The sequence below is a fragment of the Triplophysa rosa genome, linkage group LG22 (assembly GCF_024868665.1).
Source record: "Triplophysa rosa linkage group LG22, Trosa_1v2, whole genome shotgun sequence".
Taxonomy (NCBI): Eukaryota; Metazoa; Chordata; class Actinopteri; order Cypriniformes; family Nemacheilidae; genus Triplophysa; species Triplophysa rosa.
Genome location: NC_079911.1, coordinates 10,187,376 through 10,214,197, shown reverse-complemented (window position 1 = coordinate 10,214,197; position 26,822 = coordinate 10,187,376). Strand labels below are relative to the sequence as shown.

Sequence of the window (26,822 nt, the reverse complement as noted above, 5' to 3'; positions counted from 1 at the left end):
TCTTCACACGTTCATTCTCAGATCAGTTACGTTATGTTGTGTCATCCAGACAAAAAGCGTACAAAGAACTACACAGGAAATATATTTATCATTAGCACAGTTTACTAATTGGACTGAAGACTTGAAATGTATTCTTATGTTATTTACCATAATGTGTCTAGAAATGTGATTCAGGGAATGGACAGAGAGGGAGAGAGTGGAGGTGATGGTGGAGATCTATGAGAGTACAGATGACTTCAGGACACAAACAGACTCCAATACAAACAGACAACAACCACTTCAGTGTAGCCTACCGGTAATGACAATCATTTCTTTGCTAAAAAAAAAATAGAGAGAAAAAGATATGAAAATCGTAATCTTTTCACATATGAAAATCTGTATGTGTTGGCTAAACGTGTAAAATAGGTTCATATTTAGTTTTTCATTGCCCTAAGAGCAATAAAAACATTGGAAAACATCCTGACTGAAGTTGTCATAAATCATACATGAAGGGTTAACATAGCCTATGTCTGTCACCTTCAGGAAGTGAGTGTGTGAGGAACAGAAGTCCCAGATCAGTTCTAGTGTGTTTGGTGGTGCTGTGTGTTCTTCTACTGACTGCAGTCATAGTGCTGTGTGTCCTGATCTACACAAACAATCACCAGTTTCACATCAACTACAAAAACATCACACAAGACAGAGACCAGCTACTAACCAAATATACCAAACTCACAGAAGACAGAGACCAGTTAACCCAGCAGATGAATAGAATGTGGAGGATTCTAAATGAAACAGGTATTGAATTGAATTACACTGAAAATACAAAGAATGTACATTTGAGCAAAAAACATAAGTAACAAAAAAAAACTTTGTGAGTGGGATTAGTGGGATGGCTGAACTGTTTGTTTGTACAGATGGATCAATTTACTATCAATCCAGTTTTTACTACATTTCATCTGAGCATAAGAGCTGGTCTGAGAGCAGAAAAAACTTTAGAGCGAGAGGAGCAGATCTGATCATCATTAACAACAAAGAGGAACAAGTGAGTTAAACATGTTTTGTAGCTGTTGCAGTTGATAGAAGTTTGATTAAAATACATTTACCTTGAAAATGTGTTATTATAGACTTCTTAGGATTTCATTAAGAATTCCATTAAAGACAGACTCTGGATTGGTTTGTCTGACAGTGATGAGGATTCCACATGGAAATGGGTTGATAAAAGCACACTGACCTTTGAGTAAGAATTTTAATAAATGTATCTGATGATTATCAATAAATGATTCCCAGTATTATAACACACAGAAAACAAAATATCTATTGCTCATGTTGTTTCAGCTTCTGGAAGTCTGGAGAACCTAATGGCAAAACAAAAGAGAACTGTCTTATTCAAAAGAATGGAACGATGAATCATGTGGAACGGTTCTAAAATGGATCTGTGAGAAAAACATTTTCAAATGAGTTGCTACATAAGATTGCATCCATGACTTTCAGGTAATTTTACGTAAACAGTCTGTCTGAGCAGACTAAAATGTAATAAGTGTTTTAGGTCAAACTTTTTAGTGGTCTCTAAACCTTTTCTACTGAAAAACGTTTGTTTACTAATTTCTACATTGTGTATACAAATAACCTTTTGTTTAATATAATGCATTCTAATAAATAAAGTCTTCTGCATATGTGTTTTGTTCTATTTTATTTACTTTTGTGTGTGTTTGATACTGTGCATCAATATGCACAAATGTGATGGAACAATTGGTATTGTTGTGCAGACTGTAGTTTACATCTATCTTAAAGGTGCTGTGTGTAATTGTTTGGAGGATCTATTGACAGGAATGCAATATAATATACATAACTATGTCTTCAGAGGTGTATAAAGACCTTACATAATTAGGCGTTTTTATCATCTTAGAATTCACATTGTTGTTTTACAGTAGCCCTAAATGGACAAACTGCTTTACAGAGTGTGTTTCGTTAAAAAGACGTGAAGACATCTTAGTTCTGTGTCAGACACCGTAGTGCTTGGAAAGGGAGGGGTGAACGGTGGAGTGAGCCATTGGTTGCAGTTCGCAACCTCACCTCTAGATGCAGCTAAATTTCATACACTGACCTTTAAGGCCATAATGAGTTAATGTGAGATCAGCTCAGGCACCAGAAACACAAAAATCACTTTATGTATCTGCAGCAGGTCCTCTTTATGTATTTTTGTGCTCAATCTGTTTATACAATCAATCACACAACAATACAGATAACGGTAAACACGGCTGCATTCAGTCTTTCTGCCACTCAGTGGGCGCGACTCGCTTGACTTTCGTGTGCCGTGACGTCACATGCATACCCTCTGTAAGATCCATGTTTTATTACTAATAATACCATGGTTAATTATTTTGGTTACCTATGCAGAGTTAAAAACATCACTGCAACCAACAAGTTATTAGCATCTCATGCTATTCTCTGTAAGACCAGACAAGCTAAAATATTTGCATGTGGTGCTGATGGCAAAAATACAAATCACACACTACAGCTAAAATAAATCAAATTTAACTCTTTATGTTTTTATTGGTCACATGACTCTGGACTTCACACATTGATCTCAGATCAGTTCCGTTTTGTTGTTTCATCCACATCAGTGTTAAAAACAAACAGCCACTTTAGTGTACAGGTAATTCAAAGCCATCTGATGTCAAATCTGTAGGCTACAGTTTTGTGTTATGTTATTTGTAAAGACAGAATTGTAAAAAAAATGTGTCAACATAAACATTGCGATTTTTTTGGTAAAAGAGTGTGTGCAAAAAATTGATTATCTTAAACAACGTGCAATTAAACTATACAGATTTGTTAAGTATAAGATGTCAATATCTATTAAACAGCCTGAAGTTTGACTGCGGCCCTTAAATCTATCAGCGTTTATAGAGAATTCAACCAAAGAACACCTCTTAACCGTAGTCATTTTACACATTTAGGCTTTATACCTACTATATGCCATTAACCAGGTCTCACCTCATCCTACTACTTCAAGAAACTAACTATACAAATAATTTTTCATAATTTGTCAAAATATTTTCTTGCATGCAAACAGGACATCACACCTCTCGACCACAATACTACAGGAACTTCTAAAAGCCCAAAAGCAGAACACTTCAAAGCAGCGTAGGGCATCTTAACATAAAGCACACAAGAACAGCTTCTTAAGATATTAACTCCAACGGGATGTTCAAAAAAACATTTGGCGATAGAAACTTTTCTGGGACACCAGCAATTGACACAGAAGATGGTGAGGAGATGAATATCTATGCCAACGCGGACGAAATAAACAGTCACGATGTCTGTAGAGCAACCGAAGACACCAGGAGAAACCAAACTTTTCAACACACAGGTACAGACACTCCAGTCATTATTACAAGAAACACATGCACAAATATTCTGTTAGAAGAACAACAATATAAATATTTATCATCTTCAGGAAGTGAGTGTGTGAGGAACAGAAGACTCAGATCAGTTCTAGTGTGTTTGGTGGTGCTGTGTGTTCTTCTACTGACTGCAGTCATAGTGCTGTGTGTCCTGATCTACACAAACAATCACCAGTTTCACATCAACTACAAAAACATCACACAAGACAGAGACCAACTACTAACCAAATATACCAAACTCACAGAAGAGAGAAACGAGCTACTAACCAACAACATCAAACTCACAGAAGAGAAAGACCAACTATTAAACAAATATACCAAACTCACAGAAGAGAGAGACCAGATGCATTTTAAATACATAAACATGATAAAGGAAAAGGATGGCTTATTATCCAACAATGACAACTTAAATAAACAAAAAGAGCAGTTAACCCAGCAGATCAACAAACTGCAGAGAATTCTAAGTGAAAAAGGTACTCTTAAACTACACTAAACTATGAAAAAATAAGTGAAAAGCTGCATAAAAGATATTTTTGTACAACAATAAACTGAAACATTAAATGTGAGTGGGACTAATAGCTAAAATGTTTGTGTTTACAGATGGATGGATTTACTATCAATCCAGTTTTTATTTCATTTCATCTGAGAAGAAGAGCTGGAGTGAGAGCAGAAGATACTGTAGAGAGAGAGAAGCAGATCTGACCATCATTAACAACAGAAACGAACAAGTTAGTGAAAGATACACTGTGTGTGTGCGTGTGTGCGCGTGCGTGTGTGTGTGTGTGTGTGGACATGTTTTATATCCTGGTGGGGACCTGAATGCACACCAACACCAAAATTGAGGTCCCCATGGGCAAAAAAAACTTATAAATTGTACAGAACAATATTTAAGTTTTCTATGATCTTTAGGTTTAGGGGATCAAATATACAGTTTGTACAGTATAAACAACATTACGCCTATGGACTGTCCCCACGGAGATAGTAAACCAGACATGAGTTGTTCTTTCATCTTGACAGGATTTTGTTAAAAAGTATTCTGGTTCCGAGAACCATCCGATCTGGATTGGTTTGACTGACAGTGAAATGGAAGGCAGATGGAAATGGGTTGATGGCAGCACACCGACCTCTAGGTGAGAAATCACTAAATTTGACAGATTATTTTCAATAAGTGATTCTTTCTCGTATCATATCAAACAGAAAGCATCTAACACTTATCCTTTTTTTCAGCTTCTGGGGGTCTCTAGAACCCAATGGCCAAAGAAGAGAGAACTGTGTTATAACTGATTCATCAGCTTGGGCTGATTACCCATGTAATGATGCTTTTAAATGGATTTGTGAGAAAAACATTAATAAATGAGTTGTTAAATGAGACATGTTAATTCAGTTTTTGTAAACACCAGGACCAGACTGTCTAAATGAGAACGTAAACATTTTTGTGATTTCGATTAAATATAGAGGTACACATTATCTTTCACAGCAAAACTTCTGTTTAATCGTTGCCATGTTGTGTGTGGGCAAATAATCTTTTATTTCACATGATGCATTCTAATAAATGAAGCTTTTCAGTAGATTTGAGTTTAATTTGATTGTGTTGTTATCATTGGTGCGCAGGCTGTAGTTTAGAAGTACACAATTAATGACTTATTTAATTCACACCTACACAAAAAGTATGTTTGTGATACCAGTACAATTATGTTAATGTTGATTTTAGGTAAAATATTCACTGAACACTGTAAAAACTGAAAGAATGAATAAATATTAATATAATGTGTACTTTTGTCTTTTGATGTTTTTTTTCTTCTTCATTATTTCTCTTGAACATGGGAGTGTACAGAGGTTGTGCAATAACACCTTGATACGGCATGTTGCTTGATCAGTACTTTCAGTTACCCTCTGTTTTTCTACATATCTCAGATTCCAGCTCTGCCTCTTCACACCTGTTTGACAAACCATCTACTAGTCCACCTTCTGCTCTCTTAAAGCCTCATGTGCAAAATAATCCTATATGCTATAACTAGAACCTGAAAAAACCCCAAACAGATAAAGACGTGCATAAATCTCATAAATAACATAAATCTCCTTTCATTACTTATCGTTTGAATCAGATGTTTTTATCCTTTAAATGATCCATAGACAAGCACAGAAGATCAAGAAGTCCAAAGGTACCATAGTCAGAAACTAGACTGAACTCCAGCTGTTTCTGGTACGGTAAGGTTCAATTTGGTGCGGTGTTCTCTAAAGACAGGGGTGCTTATGTTATCATCACCTGAACACACACACACATCTGAAGAGTTTTTCAAAGCAGACAGCAGATGTTGAAACTATCTAAGGCTTAAGCAAGGACTTACTGACCCAGGACGAAAGCATGCCTCAGGGATTTGATTTATAACATGTCGTATAAATAATAGATTCCTAATGATGTGATTTATGTTATGAGTTCAGTCAAATGAAGAGCAGAGATATGTTCTGACTAGTTTAAAAAACTTATAAAAGAAGGTCACTGAATCTGTACAGGAATAATGCACGAGGACAATAATAAACCTGAGGATACTTCATGCTCTCTGTTTCAACTCTTATAATTTAAGCTTTTATTATTTTCAGTCCCCCAAATTGGCAATGTATTGTTTTAAACAGTTGTAAAGTTTCAGATAACAAGGAATAGGGTCGTGTAAAAAGGAGGAGCTACTTGATCTCTACGACCAATAAAACTGATGCATGAAATTGCCAGTATTGTGCCTAGTATTTAAGAGCTTTTCCTTCTGAAATCTTCATAACTACAGTGACCTAAGATGACACCCAAGGTGAGTCATTTAGTTTGGTTTTTTGTTTTGTTGTAATCTCTTAAATTTAAAAAGATAGTCAATTGCATGGGAAACAAAACACTAAGAAACACTTTAATAACATGAAATTGTTATCATTATGGTGTATATATTCGTAATGTAGACAATTTATCAGAATATACATACTAACACCAAAGGTATCAGTTCATGTTGTTGTTTCCATTTACATGTGTTGATTTAGCAAATGTTTTGACTCAATTACTTATTAAAATACAATTAAAGTATAGCGAGCAAATTATTTTACTTTGTCACTAGTTTATATGACTTTTTTACTAGTTTAAACCTTGACGACTAGCCTAGTCCACATCGTTGTATTTGATATGTAAATAAATACACGTTTATGGTTTTATTAATCTGTTTCAGGTAATGTTTCTGGCTTGCCTCTTGGGGGCGCTGCACTGCCTCTCATCTCTGCCAGGTATGTTTCTTTACATGCAATCCAATCGAACTCTTAGCTCCTCGAGAAATTCATTTTTAGCTCAATAACCCTGTTTTTACCTGTATTTGACTAGTATTGGAGGCCACGTCTCTTGCAAAAGTTTCACACGACGTAGGTAATGACGCAACACTTTTAGCGCAACACCATTAGCAAACGAAGCTGAAAACTGCTTTAGATCACATCGTCATAGAAGTTGTTTTATATTACACATGTGTATACATCTGCTTTGTTAAATATGGCTTAAAATTTTTAGTATCTGACCCAGCTGTCAGTATTGACTCTGAGCAGGCCAATAACTTTCTGGCACGACCTCGCCTGAGAAGAGAGGCCGTCGCTGATCCAAACTGGTATCGGAAAAATCCGGACTTCCAGTCGTATTATCGTTACTACAGCAGTATTGGACACACCGAAGGGGTAAATTATTTTTTATTTTTGTTCCCTTATGAAAATTGATTTAAATGACCAAATTTGCATCTATGTGTCACATTCAAGTAGTGCAAATAAGATGAATGTAAACATATTTTCTCATCTTAAACTTGCAGCTCTATGAGATAGACAAAATTAGAATGCTGTACCAGCAGATGCGTCACTTGGAACTCACCTATGGCCCCGATGCATCCAAATACCAGAATACCCTTGGTCTAAAACTGAAGACGACAGCTGCACCAACCTCACAGCCTCCACCCCTCACCTTGCCACCCATCTCAAAGGTGGATGTCATTTACTTGTGTAACGCAAAGGACCCACAGTGCAAGCCACGGCTTGTGTACCTGCCCACCGGCGCTGTGCCTGTGCTTTGCGATCCACGTTACCACCCAAACTGTAAACTTAGCACAGTTCAGGTGAATTCTCCATCTGTACTAACCTCAGAGTTGGTGGCGTCTCCACCTACCATCCCAAAAAAATCCACTCCACCACCCCCTCCAGTGATCATCAAAGGGATGGAGTATGACTGTGATCCCTACTGGGATCCTGACTGCCTGATCGACCACCCTCCTAGACCAGTAGAGATGCTTGAATCACCAGCGAAAGAAAAGGAACCAGAAATCAAGGTCATCTTAAATGATCCATTTCCCACTTATGATCCTTATGATTTCAATCAAGATTTATATGATCCTTTCCGTCATGCTGCTCCAGTCCGTGGTCCAAAGTAGGGAATCATTTCAACAGGTTTATTTTATTAATACATATTTTCACAAACATGTTTACTTATTGTTGTAATGTGACATACAATATTTAAGAGTTAAGTTAAACTATATAATTTTCGCCATAACTACAGGAGTGGCCTAAGATGACGCATAGGCCTATTTGTACAATATTTGTATTTAAAAACCACACAAGGTTGAGTTACATTTTTTTTAAGTATGTGTATTTTTATATAGTAAAATGGACAACACACTAACTGTTAACTTTTAAAGCATTTATTGGTTAAATAACAGCATCGGGGAATCTGGTATTGATTCGCTTATACAGATATGCAAAAAGATGCTCGCAGGAAATAAAGCACAATGAGATTACTATGATTTTATGTGATTTTGTTGATTCTCATTTGTAACAATTTTCTGTTCGATACTTGTGGTAGCGTGGCCGAGCGGTCTAAGGCGCTGGATTTAGGCTCCAGTCTCTCTGGAGGCGTGGGTTCGAATCCCACCGCTGCCAATACTGTTTTGTCTTAATTGATCTTGACAGATTTTACTACGAATGAACCAAAGACCACGTTTCTTTAAATTCGAAACCTCATTCTCTACGTCGTTAACACTCTTAAAGGGTAGAAATATGACGTTAATTTATACACGTTTCAGAAAACGTACGTTCTGTACCCTTCAAGGTTATTTGCTCTGCTCAATCACGCGGTTATAATTGATATTTTATCTGTTTTTAATTAACTTTAAAACCTTTTACGAATTTACACCTTTTCTTATTTTTGAAAGGCACCGCTGGGATTCGAATCGAGGATCTCCTGTTTACTAGACAGGCGCTTTAACCAACTAAAACACTGACAGCCAATAAGATTGAAGCATTTCAGCCACCTGCAAATGATGTCACAGCCAATCAGAGTTTTTCACATCTTTTTTTATGTTCGCTTGGACGTGGGTTCGAATCCTACTGTAAGCAACTCTGAAACATTGTTTTACAGTAATTTGTGCGTTATTTATGACATTTAAGCAAGCTTTTAAAATGTAGAAATAATGACAATGCATTAGAATTAAAATGATTTAAAATGAAGTTGTGTTTAATGAAAATGTTGATAAGCATATAGAATATATTAATAAAATGAACGTTTTATTTATCAACACTAAATGTTTATTTACATTTAACATTACTTCGTAACAATAAACAGGTAATTGCAATGTAAATTTGTATGTTTTGACAAAATAGTCTTAATGTCAGTGTAGAAAGTTTTTTTTTGTTATCGTTTTCATCACTATATGTTATTATCCTTAGGATTATATATAGGATAATATAGGATTTTTTTGTAAAATTTACTTAATGATTAAATGTAGATGACTTAACTTATTAAACATAGGTAAAATAATAAGGTAAATGGCACCAAATGTGCATACATTTATGAAGAGTATTTGTATCTAAACTAATTACAATACAAAGGTAAGAAACAATTGTACAATGAAATGTACATAGTTATTACATTTATAATTCAAATATATTTCACGTCAGGTTGAATATATTTGCTATTTATTTATATATTTATAAATATAAAAAACAAAGTACAAGATAAATCAGTGTTTTTAGTAGTTTTTATTGTTTTCTCAGCACTTTAACAGGCAGAACAAACACAAGCAAAATATAATGACATGGGGAAATTTCTCATTTACTTTTTTCTGAAACCCATCTCTGTCTTTCCATGTTGTAAAATTGAGACTTCTGAAACTCTTTCCATGTCATCTCCTTCTCCATACCCTGCTCTCTGTAAATAGAAAAGACTTTAGGCAGATCAGAGACTGTGTCTATCAGCTCAGGCTGAGGAGGTAAACACCACAGTGACACGGTCTTCATGGGGTTGCTCACAGGAGGAGAGCCTGACCACAGACCGATGGATTCCAGCTCGGTCTTCATCCAGATCATCTGTTGATGAGAACACTTCCACTGATGTATGTCATGATCGTATCCAGGAAGCTGTGGAGCAGGAGCTCTAGGAAGAGTTGTGTGCCTGGGTGTGATTGAAAATTAGAAGAAACGAATAAAGAATAGCCACCGATATTAAATATGGTAATTCTATCCACAAAATACTCTCTTACTTTGCGCTGTCTGTCGCAAAGGTGGTGGGCTGCACACTGAAGAAGCAGGAGCAGAGGAACATGGTTCTGAAAGCACAAAAACAATAATTAAAGCTGTTCTAAACAAAGTAAAACAAAACAAACAAATAAACTACAAACTTACCATGCGATGCCTCAGCTTTGTGTGGGACGCTATGGGATGAGGTTTCTGAAGTGTATAAAATTAATATTAAAAAAAATAATTCAAAATTTCAAACAGAAATGATTCAACAATGATATACACTCACCTAAAGGATTATTAGGAACACCATACTAATACGGTGTTTGACCCCCTTTCGCCTTCAGAACTGCCTTAATTCTACGTGGCATTGATTCAACAAGGTGCTGAAAGCATTCTTTAGAAATGTTGGCCCATATTGATAGGATAGCATCTTGCAGTTGATGGAGATTTGTGGGATGCACATCCAGGGCACGAAGCTCCCGTTCCACCACATCCCAAAGATGTTCTATCGGGTTGAGATCTGGTGACTGTGGGGGCCATTCTAGTACAGTGAACTCATTGTCATGTTCAAGAAACCAATTTGAAATGATTCGAGCTTTGTGACATGGTGCATTATCCTGCTGGAAGTAGCCATTAGAGGATGGGTACATGGTGGTCATAAAGGGATGGACATGGTCAGAAACAATGCTCAGGTAGGCCGTGGCATTTAAACGATGCCCAATTGGCACTAAGGGGCCTAAAGTGTGCCAAGAAAACATCCCCCACACCATTACACCACCACCACCAGCCTGCACAGTGGTAACAAGGCATGATGGATCCATGTTCTCATTCTGTTTACGCCAAATTCTGACTCTACCATTTGAATGTCTCAACAGAAATCGAGACTCATCAGACCAGGCAACATTTTTCCAGTCTTCAACTGTCCAATTTTGGTGAGCTCGTGCAAATTGTAGCCTCTTTTTCCTATTTGTAGTGGAGATGAGTGGTACCCGGTGGGGTCTTCTGCTGTTGTAGCCCATCTGCCTCAAGGTTGTGCGTGTTGTGGCTTCACAAATGCTTTGCTGCATACCTCGGTTGTAACGAGTGGTTATTTCAGTCAAAGTTGCTCTTCTATCAGCTTGAATCAGTCGGCCCATTCTCCTCTGACCTCTAGCATCAACAAGGCATTTTCGCCCACAGGACTGCCGCATACTGGATGTTTTTCCCTTTTCACACCATTCTTTGTAAACCCTAGAAATGGTTGTGCGTGAAAATCCCAGTAACTGAGCAGATTGTGAAATACTCAGACCGGCCCGTCTGGCACCAACAACCATGCCACGCTCAAAATTGCTTAAATCACCTTTCTTTCCCATTCTGACATTCAGTTTGGAGTTCAGGAGATTGTCTTGACCAGGACCACACCCCTAAATGCATTGAAGCAACTGCCATGTGATTGGTTGATTAGATAATTGCATTAATGAGAAATTGAACAGGTGTTCCTAATAATCCTTTAGGTGAGTGTAAGTAGTGCAAAGTCCTCATTCTTACTTTGTTAAATTCCTCAAAAGAAAGTGTCCTGCACGCTCGAGAGATACTGCTCTCTGCTGAAGAGACGCATTGTAAAAGAGGTGATAGATTATAAATGCATGTTTTTAAAACGATAATTCAGTGTATCCATAAACTTGACATTAAAAACACACCTGTGGCTGAAACACTTTTCTTTGTTTGTGTAGAAGCCGATGGTTCCTGCACAAGAAACATCAGCTCTTTAGGAAGGGGCACAGGCGTTTTCAGGGCTGGTGCTTTAAAAAGGAAGACACAAAAACAAAATATTACCAAGTTATATGGAAGACAATTATTTGATCAGAGAGGCGGAAATGCAATATCTTTACCATCCACAGGAGACAGATGCAGTTCGTTTATAGTGCCAGTCAGTGGTTTTGAAAGGACAGTAGATGGTTCTGCAAGACATAAAATCTTAAGACTCTTAAGAGATCTGCTTACTCAAATAGAATGAATGAAAAGGATGCATTATGCCTTCTCAAAGAATGTCACAAACATTACAAACTAAACAGGGAATGTAAAACATTTAAATGCAAGAACATGCACGTCGTCTTGTATTAATAAACAGAAATATTTATAAGTTTACAGTAAAAGTGAGCACTTACCCAGAACAGGGATTTATCAGTTCATCTTCATCACTGATGAAGATTGTGCTGGCGCTAACAAAAAGTAAAAAAAAGATGGAACATTTATTAAATATATCAACTAATTTAATACAAGGTGTCATTTAAGAAAAAAACAAACACTTACATTGCACCAGTAGCTTGGAGGGGGTGATGTTCAGCATTGCACTCTCCAGCTCAGCATCTTCATCCATCTCTGTATGGTTAACAAAGAAGAGTTAAAGGTTGCTTTTATGCTGCACTTGGATTTTTTTCTAATGTAACTGTGCTATACAAAGAATAAGGTACATATACAGTACTTATTGACATAATTGTAAAGATTCTCTTCTGAAGGGCAAATGAGGGAAAATAAACAACTGACCTGTGGGCTCAGATGTGGCACTTGAGGCAGGCACACGCGGACGGGCAGACTGCTGCTGCTTCAGCAGGTATTGTTGCAGTTTATACACCCGCGTCCCTCGGACACATTTTGCCCCCATTATAAAGGAAGCGTAACCATCAGCTCTGCTGTCCCAAATCTCCCTCCATGTACTCTTGGCACGAGCGCCGAAACCAAGCAGCTGGTCGTCCTCCGATGAGGCCACTGGTGCAGCTGGAGTTTTAGACACATAGCTTAAAAGAGACTGGAGAAATCATTCATTCATTAGTAAACATTAAAAACTTACAACCAATGATGTCCCTTACGAAAATTAGCCATGGTTTTATTGCAGTTAAAACAAAAAAAGTTTACTGTAGTAAAACCATGGTTACCACGGAATAACCATGGTTTTAAAAAACATAGTGAAACCATTGATACTGTAGTAAAACCGTGGTTTTGACAATAGTTATCAATACACGAAGAAAATAAGGTTGCTACCCTTTTACAAAAATATAAAAAAACATGCTTAAGGGTTATGATAAGGAAAACCTTTGTTTTTATTTAAGGTTGCAAAAAAAGGTAACTTAAACGTCCAATAACTCCCTCAGCAAACAACACCCGAATCTATACGTAAACATAAAAAAACATTACAAAACAACTGAAATGTACAAGCATAAACATGAATTATGGTCATGTTCATTCATACGTTAGCCTGCAAATAACCCAGCGATGTGTTTTAGAGAGAAGTTTGGGAACAAACAAACAAGCAAACATGTCATTGGGTGCTTACCGGAGTTTTTGACAAAAACCACTCTGTTGTAAAAATCACCCGGAGGTGCAAGACGCGAAAGTGCGCCACAGAGCGTCAGTGGCCAAAATAATATTGCATCCGTAGTGTTTTAGCACTACCATTGAAAATGAATGGGAAACGGTTTAGGGCCGTTTAGCGAAACAATCCTCGGCTCTGAAAGATTACTTTTTGATTATATATATATATATATATATCATATTCCTTTGTTACTTTACAGTTTTATGCAATACTAATAAGAATGGAATTCACTCACCCACTGCCCTCGTAATAAAAAGCCGTAAAAATCTCGACGAGGATGGGATTCGAACCCACGCGTGCAGAGCACAATGGATTAGCAGTCCATCGCCTTAACCACTCGGCCACCTCGTCATCATTCCATCCAAATCCCATAATTAAAGCATGTTAATAAACCAAAGATAGATAAATAGCTAGAACCACAATTAAGGCATTTTAATACTAATAAGCACAGCGGCAAGTAAAGGCAGCGATTCTATACGTATGTTCATTAATAGAACGATGGTTTATTTCTCATACTAAACACTCCCAAATAACTAATACATTATTAACAGCACTACTTTTTCTGAAATTATAAACCATATAAGTGTGGCTCAGAAAGGATCGTTAAGGGGTTGCGGCCCTTAACAAATACGGAACATAATCACGTATTCATGTAATCCAATCATCATGCTCTGAAACCTTATTTCTAAGGTAACAGGTAAGGATGTACCTCACTAATGCAACGCCTTGATAGGCTCGAAACGCATTTGTAAACGGAGCAAGTATTTCCAACGATGGTTGTCTTTTTANTCTGTTGATGAGAACACTTCCACTGATGTATGTCATGATCGTATCCAGGAAGCTGTGGAGCAGGAGCTCTAGGAAGAGTTGTGTGCCTGGGTGTGATTGAAAATTAGAAGAAACGAATAAAGTATAGCCACCGATATTAAATATGGTAATTCTATCCACAAAATACTCTCTTACTTTGCGCTGTCTGTCGCAAAGGTGGTGGGCTGCACACTGAAGAAGCAGGAGCAGAGGAACATGGTTCTGAAAGCACAAAAACAATAATTAAAGCTGTTCTAAACAAAGTAAAACAAAACAAACAAATAAACTACAAACTTACCATGCGATGCCTCAGCTTTGTGTGGGACGCTATGGGATGAGGTTTCTGAAGTGTATAAAATTAATATTAAAAAAAATAATTCAAAATTTCAAACAGAAATGATTCAACGCATATATATGTAGTGCAAAACATTCTTACTTTGTTAAATTCCTCAAAAGAAAGTGTCCTGCACGCTCGAGAGATACTGCTCTCTGCTGAAGAGACGCATTGTAAAAGAGGTGATAGATTATAAATGCATGTTTTTAAAACGATAATTCAGTGTATCCATAAACTTGACATTAAAAACACACCTGTGGCTGAAACACTTTTCTTTGTTTGTGTAGAAGCCGATGGTTCCTGCACAAGAAACATCAGCTCTTTAGGAAGGGGCACAGGCGTTTTCAGGGCTGGTGCTTTAAAAAGGAAGACACAAAAACAAAATATTACCAAGTTATATGGAAGACAATTATTTGATCAGAGAGGCGGAAATGCAATATCTTTACCATCCACAGGAGACAGATGCAGTTCGTTTATAGTGCCAGTCAGTGGTTTTGAAAGGACAGTAGATGGTTCTGCAAGACATAAAATCTTAAGACTCTTAAGAGATCTGCTTACTCAAATAGAATGAATGAAAAGGATGCATTATGCCTTCTCAAAGAATGTCACAAACATTACAAACTAAACAGGGAATGTAAAACATTTAAATGCAAGAACATGCACGTCGTCTTGTATTAATAAACAGAAATATTTATAAGTTTACAGTAAAAGTGAGCACTTACCCAGAACAGGGATTTATCAGTTCATCTTCATCACTGATGAAGATTGTGCTGGCGCTAACAAAAAGTAAAAAAAAGATGGAACATTTATTAAATATATCAACTAATTTAATACAAGGTGTCATTTAAGAAAAAAACAAACACTTACATTGCACCAGTAGCTTGGAGGGGGTGATGTTCAGCATTGCACTCTCCAGCTCAGCATCTTCATCCATCTCTGTATGGTTAACAAAGAAGAGTTAAAGGTTGCTTTTATGCTGCACTTGGATTTTTTTCTAATGTAACTGTGCTATACAAAGAATAAGGTACATATACAGTACTTATTGACATAATTGTAAAGATTCTCTTCTGAAGGGCAAATGAGGGAAAATAAACAACTGACCTGTGGGCTCAGATGTGGCACTTGAGGCAGGCACACGCGGACGGGCAGACTGCTGCTGCTTCAGCAGGTATTGTTGCAGTTTATACACCCGCGTCCCTCGGACACATTTTGCCCCCATTATAAAGGAAGCGTAACCATCAGCTCTGCTGTCCCAAATCTCCCTCCATGTACTCTTGGCACGAGCGCCGAAACCAAGCAGCTGGTCGTCCTCCGATGAGGCCACTGGTGCAGCTGGAGTTTTAGACACATAGCTTAAAAGAGACTGGAGAAATCATTCATTCATTAGTAAACATTAAAAACTTACAACCAATGATGTCCCTTACGAAAATTAGCCATGGTTTTATTGCAGTTAAAACAAAAAAAGTTTACTGTAGTAAAACCATGGTTACCACGGAATAACCATGGTTTTAAAAAACATAGTGAAACCATTGATACTGTAGTAAAACCGTGGTTTTGACAATAGTTATCAATACACGAAGAAAATAAGGTTGCTACCCTTTTACAAAAATATAAAAAAACATGCTTAAGGGTTATGATAAGGAAAACCTTTGTTTTTATTTAAGGTTGCAAAAAAAGGTAACTTAAACGTCCAATAACTCCCTCAGCAAACAACACCCGAATCTATACGTAAACATAAAAAAACATTACAAAACAACTGAAATGTACAAGCATAAACATGAATTATGGTCATGTTCATTCATACGTTAGCCTGCAAATAACCCAGCGATGTGTTTTAGAGAGAAGTTTGGGAACAAACAAACAAGCAAACATGTCATTGGGTGCTTACCGGAGTTTTTGACAAAAACCACTCTGTTGTAAAAATCACCCGGCGGTGCAAGACGCGAAAGTGCGCCACAGAGCGTCAGTGGCCAAAATAATATTGCATCCGTAGTGTTTTAGCACTACCATTGAAAATGAATGGGAAACGGTTTAGGGCCGTTTAGCGAAACAATCCTCGGCTCTGAAAGATTACTTTTTGATTATATATATATATATATATATCATATTCCTTTGTTACTTTACAGTTTTATGCAATACTAATAAGAATGGAATTCACTCACCCACTGCCCTCGTAATAAAAAGCCGTAAAAATCTCGACGAGGATGGGATTCGAACCCACGCGTGCAGAGCACAATGGATTAGCAGTCCATCGCCTTAACCACTCGGCCACCTCGTCATCATTCCATCCAAATCCCATAATTAAAGCATGTTAATAAACCAAAGATAGATAAATAGCTAGAACCACAATTAAGGCATTTTAATACTAATAAGCACAGCGGCAAGTAAAGGCAGCGATTCTATACGTATGTTCATTAATAGAACGATGGTTTATTTCTCATACTAAACACTCCCAAATAACTAATACATTATTAACAGCACTACTTTTTCTGAAATTATAAACCATATAAGTGTGGCTCAGAAAGGATCATTAAGGGGTTGCGGCCCTTAACAAATACGGAACATAATCACGTATTCATGTAATCCAATCATCATGCTCTGAAACCTTATTTCTAAGGTAACAGGTAAGGATGTACCTCACTAATGCAACGCCTTGATAGGCTCGAAACGCATTTGTAAACGGAGCAAGTATTTCCAACGATGGTTGTCTTTTTAAAATAAGTTACAAATCATGTTTTGTCCATGTAAGTTATGCTATATTTAATTCATGATTAATGAAAAGAGCCCGGGAAATGCCGTTTTTGTAGTAAATTTTACATATTCGATTAAGTTTTGTTGGGTCCACATTACCATGCTGGTTGTTTCTGCGGTCCTATTGGTGGATTTGAAAACCTTTTTGTAGTTAAAATTTACACACTTTTAATATAATTTTGACAACCGTAATATAAATAGATGGATACATATGTTTTAAACCTTGCCTAAATTTGTGAAATCATTTAATTAAATATTTAACATATGCTTTAGAAAGAAGGGAATGATCCACACATAATAAATGGGGGAGGGGCTTTGGTTGTCTGCCATTGCAGTGTTTAAAAGTGCAAACAAAACGAATGTGTCTGCCTTTATTGTGAAATTTATTGTGTAACTGTTAATAACACATATTTCTCTATACCATTACCATTAAATCGAATAGGTAGCGTGGCCGAGCGGTCTAAGGCGCTGGATTAAGGCTCCAGTCTCTTCGGAGGCGTGGGTTCAAATCCCACCGCTGCCAAAAATCTTTTAACTTTTCATAAAGTACTGAGTCGTTTTTATTGTCACATTGGCAAAAATGTGGCAAAAAAAAGACACTCAATCAGGACATAAAGAATATTTGAAAATGATAAAACTGCATTGGAAGCTTGGAATTGTTTTTTATAAAATGCTCTCAGTAACGTATACCAGAAAACTGCATCAGAAGCTTGGAATTGTTTTTTATCAAATGCTCTATCTTAACATGACGTACAAGCAAACTAACGTTAAACAAAACGAGTGGGCTCAATTGTTCACACGCAGGCTGCTCCTTCTTCTCTTCATACACCGCCATTTTGTTTACGTTTGAGCAATCGTGACTTATAAATAAACGAACCACAGGCATGTGGAGCGAATGAAATCCAAACACTATGTCCTAACGTCGTTCAGTAGACGACGAGCCACTTACATATCCAAAGTCTGTCCTACTCTACCTTATAAAAATGCAAACAAGCAATGAGCATCCTCCATCTCCTGCCTCCCATGGTCACCACTTGCAGCTTCCCGGATGACCAGTGACGTCAACGAGCCATCTTTGTTCCTCTAATCCTAGCATCTATTTTTAATGTGTACATAGTGACAGAAGCGAGTAGCGGTAGAGCGCCTTTATTATAAAGGGAATAATAGCGAGGCGCGGCACGCATTTAAGGCGCACATCACATCGTAAAAACCCTTAGAAAATACAGGAAATACCGTATCGCTGGAATAACCTGGAGAGTGCATCTTTTATCCCGGAGAGGGAGAGAAACGCCTGAGACAGCGCGTTCATCTATACGCTTCTTGTAGACGCACGCCAAGACCGGTTCAAAATGTAAGTAAATACATTTCCTTAACTAGGTCAGTTATCGGTTGTGAAAAGCGATTCTTTGCTGGATTATAAAAGGAAGTAGGCTCTCTTTTGCATCGGAAGATGCAGTACAAAAGAATACAGTACAAAATATATAAAATGAACAAAATAATACCGTATTGGCGGTTGTGGTTTCACATTTATTTGCAGATATCGTAACACATTTGCGTACATTTATTCCGTATTATCCGCGATCCAACGTTAGATAATAATACAGCCAATAAATAGGCTACTAATGACCAACATTTATTAATTTCTTGTAACGTTACCACTTTTAAAACATTTCATTTACCACTGCCATAGTAAATTGTCACGGATCTATTTAAATTGTAAACTAGATGCTATTCACTTTAATCTGGTGTGGAATGAAGTGACAGTGACTACAATCACGCCTAAACACCGGATTGGACTGGTTTGGCTGGAATTGGTGACACGCTTTTAGAATTAAACATTTCGTGATATTTGTTGTAGTCTATTTATCTATCCACCCACATCGATGTCGTGTTAACAATTTTGATCAAAGTTTTTATAAAAATCCACGAGTTTTTTTCTCAGTTAGCACAAGGCCCACGTTGTTGCACGCATGCATGGCCCATAATCGGTTTTCACGAGTGACTTTCTTGACATAAAATGAAAAATACGTAGAATTTCTGAGTCATCGAGCTCATCGACACTGTACAGTCGAAGCGTGAGATTTCACGCGAGTTGTGGGGGTTGGTAAACGCGCGCTCGTATGCTCTTGGACGGCAAGGAAACACGTACTTTCACATTCTAACGATCTTGATCTGATGTTGTAAGATACAGTAAAGCAAAAGCTGTTTGCTGTATTTGGTTTGGGTTTGGCTAATGGCAAATGGTTTGTACAAAGGGCACAGGTGTTCATCTGCTGGAAAAAATGGCCGTGGCATCTTTTGTGCGCTTTTCTAGACGCGCTCGTTTAACCGGTTTAACTAATGGAAACGATGCACATCCTCAATATCACGTGCATCATGAACTCTTTCTTACTGAATACTTTAATAACGACATCACTGGGCCTACAGCGCGATTCATGGTGGGTTTACATCGCAGTATAAGGATCTATTGCCTACCTGTAGCATAAAATAAGTTTCGTCATTTCATTTACGTGAGGTTTAACCTGGTAACCTTTACATATATAATCTGACAGCATATAAGTGTTGATCGTGACGCCACAGTCACAGAGACACGCACGCGCCTAATGAAGGCCTTGTGTGGGGGGTGGGGATGTTGTCCCCATCATTCATATGACCCTCACCAGTCCAATGTAAAAATAAAACAAAAGAAACAATATTGTAAATTCGTCTTTAAACTAGATTGTACTATAAAATGCCAGTAAATTGTGTTTCTTACTCACATGTTAGATGTTAACACGTATGTTTTATTATTTGTCAGTGAGCGTATGAAAAATGGCCTTGCGTAACCAGGCAGATGTCAAGACACAATACTGTGTGGGCATGTGTTTGTTTGCTCTTTACTAACTCTGTGCGTATAATGCATTTTAAGTTTTAAATGAGAATTCTTGCAGCGTATTTTATTATGTGCAGCCATCACAGCCTTAATGATAAAAACACTGGATTTTGACTACTCTCAACTTGGACAGTGTACATCCTTAAATCTGTTTCTTCACATCACTTCCTATGCTTTTATATATAACTAGTTATTGATATAGGCCTGTAGATAAATAAATAGATAAAATATTGTTTAAATAAACAGAGAATTAGTACAATTTCTGGTTCTTTCATTGGATCAGAATAATGAAATGTATGATTTGATTTTAGACATGGATTTGTGTAGATAAGATTCTGACTTCCCTGAATGTTAGAGTCTGACCACCAGAACTTTTAATTTAATAACCTTCACCTAAATCAAAGCGCTATTGATGCTTCTCCTCCGAGTAAAGATGAGAGCAAGCAAGCTTTAATGTTTAAATATAGTCTTTTGTAAATGGGAGTGAGGGGAAGTGACATGACATCATAAATATGATCATCTTGATTTTCAGTTCATTCACCTCTTTTATTCATATAAAAATGCGATATTTTTGATCTCAGTGAGAAAACGCCCTGCATGAGGAGGACTGTCAGGGATTAGATGGGGGGATGTTTCAGAGGTGACCTCCAGAGTTTTGTCTTCCTCTGGTGGTTAAGACTTGTCTTAGCAAGGAGACACTGTAAACCAGCAGAAAAACAGCAATCGATATTTACTGTTGCTTTTCTTTGCGTTACTAAATGCAAAATGTTAGGATTTAATCCAGATCCAAATTCATGTCCCCCAAAAAACAGTAAGCGTCATAGTAAAATCTACATTTAATGGTATAATTGTATCTTTTAATGCTACAGCTAGCCAACATTTTTAAAGCAATAATACCCAGAATGTCAAAAACCGACCAAGTTACAGATCTGTATATGCAAGTATCTACTGTCACGGTGGTTATTGTATACTTTCCTGTATAAAGCATATTGATTATTGCTTGTATGTTTGTTTTTCAGGTCTGCCCCAGCCCCTGGCGGTGCCCCTGCCCCAGAGGGAGGTAACCAGCCTCCCAACCTCACCAGCAACCGACGCTTACAGCAGACACAGGCTCAGGTGGATGAGGTGAGTGAACCCCATTCCGGCAAATTACGACATCTTCGCCTCCATTCAAGAAACATATAAATTAGTCAATTTTAAGAACCGACGTGTGCTTTTGACTTACTAAAGAACCTCTATCTATTTTAAGGTGGTTGACATTATGCGTGTGAACGTAGACAAGGTTCTGGAGAGAGACCAGAAGCTGTCCGAACTGGATGATCGGGCTGATGCCCTGCAGGCTGGAGCCTCACAGTTTGAGACCAGCGCTGCCAAGCTCAAGAATAAATACTGGTGGAAGAATGCCAAGGTAAACACACATTAAGTGTCTCAAATATAGCATACAAATCAAGTGTATAAAACCAAAGGAGCTGATGTGATTCTTTAATTATTGATACAGTAAAATGTATGCGTAAAGGCAAAAAGGATTTGCTTGTATTAGTGGTTAAATGTACGCCAGTTAAAATGACAACATATCTTCAAAACAGATCATTGAAACAAATGTATAAATGTACGATCTGAACAGCTGCTCTTTTTTGCCATATTTTCTTTAGATGATGATTATCCTGGGGATGATATGCGTGATTGTCCTCATTATTATCATCGGTAAGAAAAAAACCTGCTTGTGAAATAATTCCACACTGATATTATCGCTTTTAAACGTTGACAATAAACATCATCTGCTTCTCAACAGTGTACTTCAGCACCTAAAGTACGATGTTCCTACCCCACTGTGAGCTCGCGAACGCCCGATTCGGAGCCACAGAGAAATCCCTCGGAAAAAAAGATGAGAAAATGACTTCTCGCAACGATCTATTTATTTGCCCTCAATCAGTCTAAATCTGCCCCTTTCCCCCTGTCTCCACTGCCTCACAGCTGGACCCCTGTAACTTCTCATCCGTCCTGTAAGTGAGTGTGTGGCCATGTGTCCTCTGTAAATACCTCCGGCTTTTCTGAACTACTGTTCATATTCTAAACTCTCGATTCCTCGTGAGAACAACAACCGAGAAAAACACAACCCTTAGAATATGATAAGATTATACAGTATATATTTAAAATGGTCTTTGTAGAGTTTTATTCTGATAATGGTTTTTTGTAGTTTGTGTGTGAGTGTGCGTTTGTATATTTTTTAAAGTTTTGTAAGACTTGTTTTGCTTCAGGTTTAAACTACTGCCTCTTGATCTGGGTGTTTGTATCTTGCACGCTCTATTTCACTCTTTCTCTTACTCTCGCTCATGTATTGGTGTAGTTTTGCACAAGTGATAGACTCCATTATCTACTAACTCAATATTTCCAGATTTTTCCCTTGTCACATTAACTCTGTCTCTGAACTACACATTGCCCCATTTCTTTCTTTCTTTCTTTCTTTCTTTCTTTCTTTCTTTCTTTCTTTCTTTCTTTCTTTCTTTCTTTCTTTCTTTCTTTCTTTCTTTCTTTCTTTCTTTCTTTCTTTCTTTCTTTCTTTCTTTCTTTCTTTCTTTCTTTCTTTCTTTCTTTCTTTCTTTCTTTCTCACCAACAGTACTCACTCTATCCGTGAACTGCCACTACAGATCGGACCAACGACTGTAGATGTTTATCTTCATTTTTGATGTCTTTAGTGTCTTATCTCTTAAACATTCCTCTACGACAGTGTAGATTTATGCTGTTTTAAAACACATACAGCGTAAACTAAGTGTGTTATCTTAAGGAATTAAAACGTAAGTCTTAACCTCAACAGACCGCACAAAAAATCACTTGGGTTTGTGAAAGTACATTGCGCTGTACGTTAAAGACAATATTTAAAAGTGATACTAAAATGACAAATCAGGGACAAAATTGGCGCTGAATCATTTTTGCTTTTTTAAAGGCCAGAGAATCTCCATACAGAGAGATGTGTGAGTGTGAATTTGACAACGAATGGGAAATATTATCATGCACAAAAAGCTTGTTTTCGATGGCGCTTTTTTAACTGGTTAGACTGCAGGTGCAATGTGAGAGAACAATGCGTTGTGTTACTTTCTCATATCAGCCTCTGTCAGAAGTACTGCCAAACCAATACATTAACCTCAAATGAATTCACCCGTCTGAAAGCACACTGGTTTATTTTACGACATCAAAGTGAGCTTGTCTTAACAGTCATGGTTATCTCTCTTATATCTAGAAACTGCCTTTTTAGTTTTTTCTCTTTAAATTGTAGAGATAGATGTATATTATATTTTTGTGTGAAGCAGGCAAAAAAAGGGACCAGCTCTTTCGCTGCTGTTGCCATGTGCGCAGCAAGTACTTTTTGTCACTCGCCTCTCTGTGTGCCTGTTTATTGAGTTCAGCTGTAGTTTACACACTGCCGAGCACCTGAGGGGACGTTTTTTTTCCTGATTTCGTTTTCATCGTGCCCTTGCCGGTGTGCTATTGTGCATGTACACGCCTCCATCACCATCACCCTTCAGTCTCACCCACCCAATCTGTCGACAAGAAGCAAGCCAGGCATGAAGTGTGCACGTGATCACCCCCCTCCCCTAGTTTAGTCGTGTGTGTCAGTTTTCAATGCACTTTAATTTCTCTGATTAGCTTTTCTCTATTTGTACTCTGTGAAGAGTCTGCATGCGTGGATTTTAAGACTCTTGTTGTGTAGTATTCCTGCTTCGACCTGACAGATTAGACTGCTTAGAGTTCTGTAGATAAAGAAGGGCTGTTACCACGGTAACGTGGTTACATGAACGAGAGGGAGGGTACAGATTATCTGATTAATTGTGACAGGAGGCGGAGCTATTGTGAAGGGGCAGTGCTAGAGCAGTCATCCCGATTTGAAGCATTCATTCATTCATCATCATTTTCTCTTTTTTAAAAGGAGACGGCCTTAGTACATTTCATTTATTTTCAGTATCTCATTTATCCCACTCATGTTGGCCTGATTTAATAGACAACGACCAAAGACCATACTATATCTTGCTTATACTGCCAACTGCCATCAAAAACAGGTTTAGGGACAAAACATTTCCCTCATTCTCTGACAGATCTCTGGTTTTTTTTAAAAAGGGAAAAATGCAAATACCCCCTCTCTGTATTTTCAGGTCTATCTTTATTTACTTGAATATTTTTATTGGTATAAAAGTTGCTATGATTGCGGACAGGAAAATGAATTTACACCCAGGAGACTGATGTATCCCCAGATCTGAACCAGATAGCACAACCTTTAAGTCTGTCTTTGTGATGCTCAGTATAAAACATGAAACGTAACATTTCTTTGCAGCTGTTTGAAGAAAAAAGACAAAAAAATCTATACTGTTTTGTGTTGTAGTGTGGGGTTCATGTGGGGGAAGGGGGTCCTATTTTGTTCAAGATTTTACTATCCTGAGAATTCAAATGTAAACACTAAAATTAGGATAAGTACAGCCGATATCAAAATAGAAAAACGTACAAAATGATATATTATATTATGCACATTCAAAGATTCTTCTCCCAGGGGTTGTCAACATTGTAAAGGGGTCTATGTTATAACTAATTCACAAATGCAATGGGGTAGGATTCTAAAATGATTAAAAATGCTTCACAAAAAGGATTATAATAGGGAGCTAATAAAAAAACGTGTGTGCTTTTTGTGACTGTGCGAAGGTATTTTTTGTTTCGTCTTGGCACTTTTGTTTCGGTCAGAAATGTGTGGGCTGAGAGAGATGGTGGGAGAAGTTTTGTCACGCCAGCTTGTTAAAAACATTGCATCTTTCTAATTGGAGGGAACCAATGAAGATGCAAAACAGACAGTAATTTCTCCATTACACACATCACACAGTTGTTTAGATTTAAGTTTTGTTTACTTTAAGCAGATATTAGTTAAGGCTTTGCGCCGATGCTCTGTGGCACAGTAGTCAAAATATTTTTTTAATATATACTTTAAGATAAGAACGGTGACCGAAGATATCGAAGTAATACTGGAAACTGAACCCTGCCTTAGTAAAGGTTAGAGTTTTTTCTTCAGAAAGCTTGTATGTACAGAGTATGACTGCAAATACCAACTTTACATGGTTGCTATCAGTTCAGAGATGCGCTGTTGTTTATTGAAGGTTTTTAGGGACGTAACTGAGAATATTCATACGAGCAGAATTTCAGAGGTTGGTCCTATAGAGCTTTGCGCTGGTCTACTAGAAATGCATTGAAGCGATAGCCAAGTTGTTGTATTAATTTAACAATTTTCATATTTTATTTATTTATTTTATTTATGGAGGTTTGTGTAGAAAATGTTCTAGATTGGTATTACCCCTTTTCCTCTGGACTTTTTGGAGGGACTAGGCTGGAGGGTCACGGGTAATACAGTCTAAACACAATGTTATTTTTTATTTTACGACATAAGTAATAATTGATTGAATTTTGAACAGAACCAAGTACATTGTAACAGGGAAACATTTGGCAACCAGACATACGTAAAATCAATTGTAGAGTAATCTGTCAATGTCTATTATAAGGATGAACATCTTGGGAAAATATATATATATACATATATATATATTGCAAAAAAAGACAGTTATAATGACCTGTGTTTATTGTTCCGACTTAGAAATTAAAATGGGTGTGTGTGTTTGAAAACAATGACAACATAAAAATAAATATATAAAACTGTTCTGTGTCGATCATTTTTTAAATGCCACCTAAAAAACAAGGTCATGTGATTCTCTGAAACATATCTTTTGTTCTGAGAGGATGTTTACAATCATGATCCCTTTTGATAACATGACAACAGACTTGATTATAAGTGAGATTGGTGTGAATAAAGGTGAAAGATATGAAACAGCAAAGGCTCACAGTCACAGAATGATTCCTGCAGTCATCTGTTGAAACAGATGGTTATATGTTTATACTGCAAAAATGACAAGTAAAGTCAAAACGCAAAAGCTGTATTTATTACAGTTTTTTTTAAATACAGTTTATCATGTTTTTCTCAGAAAAACACTGTACCATATGGGGGAAGGAGTTAGCCTATAAGCTGATTCGATTTTTGTTGCATAACTTTTCCTGAAGAGGCAAAACTCATATTCCTAATTTCAGAACGTCTGCTATTAAACAGGAGAATTGAAACTCTGAAATATGGCTACTGGAAAAAACGTGAGACAAGAGGTAAGTGGAAGATTAGCTGAGGATTTTAGGAAATAAGCTTCATGTATTAATTGATTTAGCATTTAGAAACAACTAACAGCAATTTAAAAACAACAACAACAACAACAGTCTTTCACCAGTCACACGCAAATTCCTTGTTTGTGTAAAAGGCAAGTACACTTGGCGATAACGCCTTTTCTGATTCTGAACTAGGCAATTGTCTTGTGGTAGTGGATACATGTCTAAATCCACAATTTAAAAACCACCCATGTTTGTGTGTACTTTTTCACTAAACATAAAATGTTCTCCAATAAATGAAAAAGATTTGACTGCAGTCTATCTAACAAAGTAACTTTCCCTACCAATAAAATATGTGTAGAGGTGAGCAGGGCACATCCTAACACGAGGTTAATTGTAACACGGACATTTTACATTGTTAACGTTATACAGCTTTGCTTCGGGTATTTTTCTCTCACTGCCAGAATACGATCTCCTGTAAATGTATGGAAAGTCTTGATTTGTTTTCGTAAAGATACTGGACAACGAGTATTTATCTTCCTTTTTTCTGAGCTGGGTGTTTAAGTCACCAAATCCAACATTATATTAGTCTCAAAATTTTTACCATTTAAAACATCTCATCAGGT

General features: G+C 37.2%; 3 protein-coding genes, 3 long non-coding RNA genes and 6 other non-coding genes across 13 annotated transcripts; 5 read left to right on the top strand and 7 right to left on the bottom strand.

Moving 5' to 3' along the window:
• The first annotated feature begins 205 nt into the window (after window positions 1-205).
• LOC130546432 (uncharacterized) lies at window positions 206-5,116 on the top strand. The gene is made up of 10 exons (XM_057321698.1): window positions 206-224; window positions 523-832; window positions 865-1,021; window positions 1,113-1,216; window positions 1,315-1,358; window positions 3,167-3,349; window positions 3,437-3,856; window positions 3,984-4,111; window positions 4,401-4,513; window positions 4,611-5,116. The coding sequence occupies exons 1-10, from the start codon at window positions 206-208 to the stop codon at window positions 4,738-4,740; spliced, it is 1,608 nt and encodes a 535-aa protein (XP_057177681.1). The 3' UTR covers window positions 4,741-5,116.
• Window positions 5,117-6,172: 1,056 nt separating this feature from the next.
• Window positions 6,173-7,925, top strand: and3 (actinodin3). The gene is made up of 5 exons (XM_057321696.1): window positions 6,173-6,184; window positions 6,587-6,641; window positions 6,736-6,777; window positions 6,916-7,076; window positions 7,205-7,925. The coding sequence occupies exons 1-5, from the start codon at window positions 6,173-6,175 to the stop codon at window positions 7,814-7,816; spliced, it is 882 nt and encodes a 293-aa protein (XP_057177679.1). The 3' UTR covers window positions 7,817-7,925.
• Window positions 7,926-8,239: 314 nt separating this feature from the next.
• Window positions 8,240-8,321, top strand: trnal-uag (transfer RNA leucine (anticodon UAG)). The gene has a single exon. It is a non-coding gene; the product is annotated as a tRNA-Leu (tRNA).
• A 3,105-nt stretch (window positions 8,322-11,426) lies between these two features.
• On the bottom strand, window positions 11,427-13,196 carry LOC130546449 (uncharacterized). Its single transcript, XR_008961772.1, has 6 exons — window positions 12,426-13,196; window positions 12,192-12,260; window positions 12,047-12,100; window positions 11,771-11,839; window positions 11,579-11,680; window positions 11,427-11,482 (listed from the first exon to the last, which is right to left on the bottom strand). It is a non-coding gene; the product is annotated as an uncharacterized LOC130546449 (long non-coding RNA).
• A 324-nt stretch (window positions 13,197-13,520) lies between these two features.
• Window positions 13,521-13,602, bottom strand: trnas-gcu (transfer RNA serine (anticodon GCU)). Its single transcript has one exon. It is a non-coding gene; the product is annotated as a tRNA-Ser (tRNA).
• Window positions 13,603-13,840: 238 nt separating this feature from the next.
• Window positions 13,841-13,971, bottom strand: LOC130546636 (U8 small nucleolar RNA). The gene has a single exon (XR_008961796.1). It is a non-coding gene; the product is annotated as a U8 small nucleolar RNA (small nucleolar RNA).
• A 70-nt stretch (window positions 13,972-14,041) lies between these two features.
• LOC130545690 (uncharacterized) lies at window positions 14,042-14,402 on the bottom strand. Its single transcript, XR_008961693.1, has 3 exons — window positions 14,357-14,402; window positions 14,215-14,280; window positions 14,042-14,126 (listed from the first exon to the last, which is right to left on the bottom strand). It is a non-coding gene; the product is annotated as an uncharacterized LOC130545690 (long non-coding RNA).
• A 92-nt stretch (window positions 14,403-14,494) lies between these two features.
• LOC130546300 (uncharacterized) lies at window positions 14,495-18,196 on the bottom strand. 2 transcript variants are annotated; one of them, XR_008961760.1, is made up of 7 exons: window positions 18,118-18,196; window positions 15,494-15,755; window positions 15,260-15,328; window positions 15,115-15,168; window positions 14,839-14,907; window positions 14,647-14,748; window positions 14,495-14,550 (listed from the first exon to the last, which is right to left on the bottom strand). It is a non-coding gene; the product is annotated as an uncharacterized LOC130546300 (long non-coding RNA). The 2 variants fall into 2 exon arrangements; XR_008961759.1 differs by lacking the exon at window positions 18,118-18,196 and having other exon boundaries at window positions 15,494-17,567.
• On the bottom strand, window positions 16,589-16,670 carry trnas-gcu (transfer RNA serine (anticodon GCU)). The gene has a single exon. It is a non-coding gene; the product is annotated as a tRNA-Ser (tRNA).
• Window positions 16,909-17,039, bottom strand: LOC130546638 (U8 small nucleolar RNA). Its single transcript, XR_008961798.1, has one exon. It is a non-coding gene; the product is annotated as a U8 small nucleolar RNA (small nucleolar RNA).
• trnal-aag (transfer RNA leucine (anticodon AAG)) lies at window positions 17,585-17,666 on the top strand. The gene has a single exon. It is a non-coding gene; the product is annotated as a tRNA-Leu (tRNA).
• Window positions 18,197-18,257: 61 nt separating the features above from the next.
• On the top strand, window positions 18,258-25,705 carry vamp2 (vesicle-associated membrane protein 2). Its single transcript, XM_057321485.1, has 5 exons — window positions 18,258-18,494; window positions 21,035-21,140; window positions 21,265-21,423; window positions 21,668-21,719; window positions 21,808-25,705. Coding segments are annotated over exons 1-5 (336 nt in total). The 5' UTR covers window positions 18,258-18,492; the 3' UTR covers window positions 21,825-25,705.
• The last annotated feature ends 1,117 nt before the right edge of the window (window positions 25,706-26,822 follow it).